Raw genomic sequence first — 7,190 nt, 5'->3', positions numbered from 1 at the left:
CAAGTGGTAGAGCGCTCGCCTTGAGCTGAAGAGCTGAGGGACAGCGCCCAGGCCCAGAGTTCAAGCCCCACAACCGACAAAAAAAAAAGAAAATTATCCAAGTTTATTTTCTAAATAAAGATACAACCTTTGTCACAGAAAATGTTTCCTTGTGGTCTTATGGTCAAGAAATTAGTTTCCAATTATAAGAAAATAATGACAGCCATGCACTTTGTAAACGGAAAACAACATCAATTATAATTTAGAGTTACAAGACAATTCTCTACAGCACAGATACATATAAAACATTATTGTATAAATGTAATATTAGTGTATACTAATCATTGCAAGTGTGAATAAATAAATGTAATTCTTTTCCAAGGCATTACAAAGAAAGTAATTTCCAAAGGAAGGAAAGACAGAACTAGCAAATATTCATAGACTTATTCACTTTATTTCAAAATTCTAGAGTATCTTTCTTTCTTGTATTCCTATGTGAGCTAAATCTAAATTTGCACATTTTTGAAAGGATCATTTGAAATATCAAGCAAACTTTTAAACACATGTATAACCCAGCAGTTCTATTTCCAGGGATTCTACAAGATTAGATACAAATATATATATTAGAAAGGTCACTGGATATTGTTCACAATAAATGAAAAACCTGGATATGTCCCTATTATGAAATAGTATATACCTCCTTAAAAGTAGGTAGACCTACACAATGTTTTGCCAACTGTGATATGAAACAATTGAGAAAAGAGTTGCCTAACTATTTTAATACACATGTTTGCACATGCATAGAAAGTGTTTAGAAAGATCTTTTAAAAAGTCAAAATGGTTACCTCTTTAGAGGCGAATGGAGAGAGGTTTGAGAATTTTGTTAAAACAATGACCATCTGTCACTTTAAAATAAACCATCCTTAAAATTTGTATCTATCAGTAGTCCAAAATAAGCAAGTCTTTGTTGAATTTATGTCCAGAATTCTACCCTATTACCTAAAGCTTTCAATCAATAGAATCTAATCAAAGTAAGCTGGGGCTTGAACTGTGTAGGCCCTGTCGCTGAGCCTCTTTGGGCTCAAGGCTAGCAATCTACCACTTGAGCCACAGTACTACTTCTGGCTTTTTTCTGAATAGTTTATTGGAGATAAGAGTCTCACAAACTTCCCTTCCTGGGCAGACTTTGAACCACAATTTTCAGATCTCAACTTCGTGAGTAGCTAGAATCTAAACTATATTTTAACTCTAAGATAATAAAGCATTTTTAAAAAATCACAGCTCTGTACATTGTTATCTCCTTTCTCTTACATCTCTACTCCCCAAAGACTGAATTCTCCCAAAAAAACTTGGTAAACAAAAATGTAAATATATTTAAGCATGCTCACATGTTCAACAACACCAGCCTGTCCATTACTAAATTCTCGATATTGCCCAAGCATCTGGTCCACTTGTCGAAGGTTCCGACTAGTATCCTTTAGAAAGAAAATACTGTTATTGTTCTGACCAATACCAATCAGCACTATATCAAAGAGCTAAGCCAACAGTTTGTTAAAGGTATAATTTATATTATAATTAGGTATCAGTGAACTTAAAAAAAAATCATTGTGAGAAAAAATCAAATCCAGCAGGGTGCCAGTGGCTCACACCTGTAATCCTAGCTACTTGGGAGGCTGAGATCTGAGGATCGTGGTTTGTGCCCAGCCCAAGCAGACTCTAATAACACTCAAAACCTAGAAGCTGAGGTGTGGCCCAAAGTGGTAGAGCACTAGCCTTGAGCAAAGAGAGTTGGGGGGGGGGGGGCGGCTGGGAAGGTGGCTCAGTGGTAGAGCGCTTGCTTTGCATGCATAAGGCCCTGGGTTTGATTCCTCAGCACCACATAAGCAAAAAGAAAAAAGCCAGAAGTGGGGCTATGGCTCAAGTGGTAGAGTGCTAGCCTTGAGCTGAAGAGCTGAGGAACAGCACCCAGGCCCAGAGTTCAGGCCTCACGACCGGAACCACCCCTCAAATAAATAAATAGATACTTTAAAAAAAAAAAAAAGAGAGAGTTCAGGGACAGTGCCCAGACCCTGAATTCAAGCCACAACTGGGAAAAAACAAAAACCACTCAAATCCATCTTTTATTTGTATAAAATACAAAATACATAATATAAATTTTTAATCCAAGGTTCTGAGGTATAACATACTCATGTGTAGAAAAAAATCTAGAAAGTCCAAGGCCTGAGTTCAAACTCCAATACTGCCAAAAAATAAAAAGGAGGAGGAAAAAAAAAGAAGAGGAAAAGAAGAAAGGAAAAAGAGAGGAAGAAGAATCAAAAGAAGAGGAAGAAGTGACAATAAGGAGGAGGAAGTGGTAGACAGACAAAAAGAAAAGGAGAAGAGGAGGTGACATCAAATGAAGAAAAAGACAGGCAAAATAAGGAAATGTAAGAGCCTAACCCCCCTATCTGGCTTTGAAGACAATGTAGGGAGTCACAAGATAAGAAATATTGGGCCACCTCTAGAAGCTAGAAAAGAAAGGGAGCAGATTTTCTCAGAAGTCTGATCTATAGAACGATAAGATGTTTGCTGTTTGAGACAGCTTTATGGTAATTTGTGAAGTAGTACTAAGAAAGCTAATACATGGCTGAAACTATTATTCAGCTCAACCTGCTTAAAATCTACTAATGGCACCCACTATAAAACAAACCTGTAAAGTACTTGTTATAGTATTGACCTTCTCAGTGACATCTACTGTAGCATGACTTTTGGTTTCCGTTGGAATTGATCTGGCAGCCCATCGACTCACACGGTCACGATAGCGGAAGCGATCTGAATCACTGGTTGATTCTGCCATTGATACATGCAAATCCTTAAAAACAGATCAAAGTCAGGTCAATCAGTTAATTATTCTTTTTCATTTTAAGTCTTATTAAAGTCTTTTAGAATATCATAATTTCTACCACAAGAAAACAAGAGTCACTTCCTACTATACTTCTCCTTTGTTTTGTTTTCTCTGACTTGAGAACAATTCTTCAGATATGATTTTAGTTATGGTTACAATTCCAAATACTAATTCCTTACATTTCTGCAGAGCTTCAAATTTTTAAGGTATTTTAAAATATAGTGTCTCACTTAATTCTACAAATAAATCTATAAGATAAATTTAAAATAGATATATTTTGTAAATAGATATAAATTAGATAATCTCTAAAGTCCCACAATTGTCTTAATATTAGTCTGATGTTTATTAAACTATAAAAATACATGTCTTTTGGTTTTTGGTTCTGTGTGTGTGTGTGTGTGTGTGTGTGTGTGTGTGTGTGTGTACGCACACACATGCACACAGCTGGGAGCCACACTTCCACTTCTGACTTTCTGCTGACTAATGACAGATAAGAGCCTCATACACTTTTCTGCACAGGCTGGCTTAAATCCACCATCATAAAGTCTCAGCCTCCTGAATAGCTAGGATTACAGGCAAGAGACATCAGTGCCTGGCTAAAAATGGGTGTAAAATACGTCACATCAACAGCACATCCTACAATAAAAAGAATCCTATTCACTGTACACTGAAAACTCTTGCTCCTTTGAGTATAGCAGAATTAAATGATGCAAAAGAAGTCTAAGTATCACAATAACAAATTTGATATTGAATCCCACAAAAGAAAAGAGCCAAAGTAATTTCAGCAATGGAAAAATCCTCTAAGCAAGATTTTCTTCTATCTTTACCTCAAATATCTGTTTAAAAGATACAAAAAATATTTCATACAAGAAAACCTCAAGTTTCAGAAATCCTGTAATATAAGTCTGGAGAAACCAAATTGATCAAAAGTAAAAGTTCATCAAGTATTACCATAATACCATTTACTGTGAAAATTAATTCACATTGCTACAATCTTCCTGAAAATCTGACTATACTCCTCCTCTTTCCCCCCCCCACTGGATTATTTTGTGAAGTTTGATGACAGTTTTCTATGATAGAATATTCTTAGTCTTTAAGATTTTTATTCTCATTGCCTCTTAGAAGTACATGACCATGTGTCAAAAGAGAAGATAAAAGGAATGTGCCAAATGTGTGCAGATCCTAAAATGACTGCAATCATGTTTTTAATATATTGGATGAAACAAACAATTAAAGACCCTTGCTGTGAAGTTAGATTTTTCAAAATGAAATAGTCTATCATTGCCACATCAAAATAGAAAGAAATCAGTGGGAACATCCAGCTTCTCCAACTAGCTGAGACAGGGAAAGAGAACATCCTGTTCCACACCCCTGCTTCTCCACTGTCTTGTGTACCTGTCTGCTCTGTTCTTGTCTCCATCTCCATCTGTATGCAAGGAGAGGTATAGTGCCCATGATGGAGCTCACCCACACCAGAAAACATGACCAAAAACTACAGCAGAAGTAACTGGCTTTGCTTTCCCAGCCTCATGGTTGTCTAAATCCTAAAGAAAAGTAACCCAAAAAGAGATCATAAATGTAATTTGTCTTTCAAAGTTAAGAAGGCATCTGGCTGGGCAATGGGGGCTCACACCTGGAATCCTTAGCTACTCAGGAGTTTGAGATCTGAAGATCCTGGTTCAAAGCCAGCCCAAGCAGGAAAGTCCATGAGTTTCTTATCTGCAAGTAACCATCAAAAAGCCAGAAGTGGAGCTATGACTCAAATAACAGAGCACCAATGTTGAGCAAAAAGCTAAGAGACAGAGCCCAGGCCCTGAGTTCAAGCTTCAGTAAGACACAAGGAAAAAAAAACAAGTGACTACTGTATCTCATGAATCTCTGCCACATGACCTTTTACTCTTACTCTATGTTCAAGTGCTTTCCATCATTACCTACTAGTAAAAGCAGGAAGAACCAGCATTTTCTAAGTACTTTCTTTATTCAAGTATTACTTGGGATACTGGTATAAACAATCCAATTTAATTCTTATAGCAATTCTATGAAGAGAATACTGGGATTTATGTCCCAGTAGAGTACTTTCTTAGCATTGGCAAGGCCCTATATTCAATGCCTAGCACTGCAAAAATAAATGAAGGGAATACTATTCACTCCTCATTTATGGAAGATGCTGTAGCTAAGCAGTATTAAATAACATATTCAGCTCCACACAGGGATAAAAATAGCAGACTTGGCATTAAGCCAGCCTTTTCTTGTATTTTTGTGGGGGGGGGGAGGATTGTGGGGCCTGAACTCTGAGCCTGGGCACTGTCCCTCTGCTCTTCAGCTCAAGGCTCGTACTCTACTAAGCCAGCCTTCTTTATCTTCAATACTATTTCCGTTCACTGTATTCTTGGTGTCTGTTACCCACTGGGTAAATCTGAACTAAGAGCCAGGGGAAAAAAACTCAAATTATAATTCTATAAATTAATAAAAAAGAAATCTTTAGGCAGAATGAAACAGTAATATTGAGAAATACAATGTGTTTACTATAATGGTTGTTAGTGAGAATAAGGAACAAAATAACTACCTTTCAGGCAACTAAATGTTTCTAAAAGTACCAGAATACATTTCAATTGATACAAATAGTGTATCATACTCTTCTTATTTTTTGGGGGGGAGGGGGAGAGTCCGGTCGTGGGCCTGGGCGCTGTCCCTCAGTCTTCAGCTCAAGGCTAGCGCTCTACCACTTGAGCCACAGTGCCACTTCCAGCTTTTTTTTCTGCTTCTGCTTATGTGGTGCTGAGGAATCAAACCAAGGGCCTCATGCATGTAAGGCGTTCTACCACTGAACCACCTTCCCAGCCTCATACTCTTCTTATAAGTAGGTAAGATGAGTTTCACCTTGAATAACAACTGTTAAACATTCAATTGCTATGGTTCTTTTTAACAATTTGAAAACTGGACTGAAACACATTATTAGTACAGATATAACAATGAAGGACTGGAAGTAAGTGGTACAGCACCAGATAAACAAGCAACATGCAGCCTTGAGTTCAAAATCTCAGTATCAACAACAATAAAAACTTTAGCCAGGCAGCAGTGGTTCATGCCTATAAAACTAGCTACTCAGGAATCTGAGGTCCAAAGGATTGATGTCTAAAGCCAGACCAGGCAGAAAAGTTCATGAGCCTCCATCACCAAAGTAACCAGCAAAAACAAGGCTGCAGGCATAGCTCTAGTGGAAGAGAGCCAGCAGATTGAACACAAGAACCTAAGTTCAAACCCCAGTATGGAAAAAAAAAACCAACAACATAAGAGTTACCATCTGACATAGGTTTCTATTTTTTAGAGTTTAACACTAAAACAGAAAATCTTAATATTATATAGAATTAAAAAATGGTATTAACTAAATTATCTCCAATTGTCATCTAATCACAAGGGGAAAAAATTTCCTCTCACTTACCCCAAGTAGAATTACATACTTTTATGAGAAAGAATCACACTTTCCAGCATGAATTTCCCTGGTATAAGCATGCAAAGTCTTCTGCTATTAATTTCAGTTACTTTGAGCAATAGAAGATGTTCAAACTGCATCTGATGGAACTCCTGCAGAGACACCAAGATTTAAGGTATGATATATCTGAGAAATTTACATATACTTTTATTTATATAAGACATGAGTTTAATTACATAACTTTATTTAAAATAATACATAAATATTGAACTTAGGACAATTAATGAATATAATTATAATAAAAAATAGGAATAGATTGTTTATATTGGTGATTTTAAAAAAAAAAACCTTGGCACTTTCTTCAACTGCTGTAATGATTAAAACATAAGTCCCATCGCTAACTTGATTGGACTTAACTCTAAGTGCCACAACACAGAAAGCATCTATGATGGCATTGACACACCCTCATCAGTGTATATCAGCCAACAACATCTTTCCTCAAATACGGAGTTGATGGAAAGGGGCGAGAAGGAACAGAATGGCCACTGAAGTTGGCAGAGGCTCACATTACTTAATCAAACCCTAGGGCCAGACATGAGCCATGAAAATATTTCCCGAGTGCCCTGTAATATGACTAATTAAAAGAAAAGCCAGGCCGGGCGCTGGTGGCTCACGCCTGTAATCCTAGCTACTCAGGAGGCTGAGATCTGAGGTCAAGGTTCAAAGCCAGCCCGGGCAGGAGAGACCGTGAGACTCCTATCTCCAATAAACCACCAGAAAACCGGAAGTGGTGCTGTAGCTCAAGTGGTAGAGTGCTCACCTTGAGCTGAAGAGCTGAGGGACAGCGCCCAGGCCCAGAGTTCAAGCCCCACGACCGGCCAAAAAAAAAGAAAA

At 37.5% G+C, this 7,190-nt stretch overlaps 1 protein-coding gene across 1 annotated transcript in view; it reads right to left on the bottom strand.

Annotated features, from left to right (window-relative positions):
* The window catches only part of Cep128 (centrosomal protein 128kDa), a 294,901-nt gene that overhangs the window by 272,937 nt on the left and 14,774 nt on the right, over positions 1 to 7,190 (bottom strand). Inside the window, exons 2-4 of the mRNA XM_013013420.1 lie at positions 6,306 to 6,448; positions 2,669 to 2,830; positions 1,368 to 1,454 (exon numbers count right to left, since the gene is read on the bottom strand). Of these exons, the coding sequence (XP_012868874.1) occupies positions 1,368 to 1,454; positions 2,669 to 2,815 (234 nt within the window). The 5' untranslated portion in view covers positions 2,816 to 2,830; positions 6,306 to 6,448. The remainder of the gene's footprint in view (positions 1 to 1,367; positions 1,455 to 2,668; positions 2,831 to 6,305; positions 6,449 to 7,190) is intronic.

Source organism: Dipodomys ordii, unplaced genomic scaffold (genome assembly GCF_000151885.1).
Source record: "Dipodomys ordii isolate 6190 unplaced genomic scaffold, Dord_2.0 Scaffold2, whole genome shotgun sequence".
NCBI lineage: Eukaryota > Metazoa > Chordata > Mammalia > Rodentia > Heteromyidae > Dipodomys > Dipodomys ordii.
The sequence above is the reverse complement of the archived record's forward strand: the minus strand, read 5'-3'. Positions and strand labels throughout refer to the sequence as shown.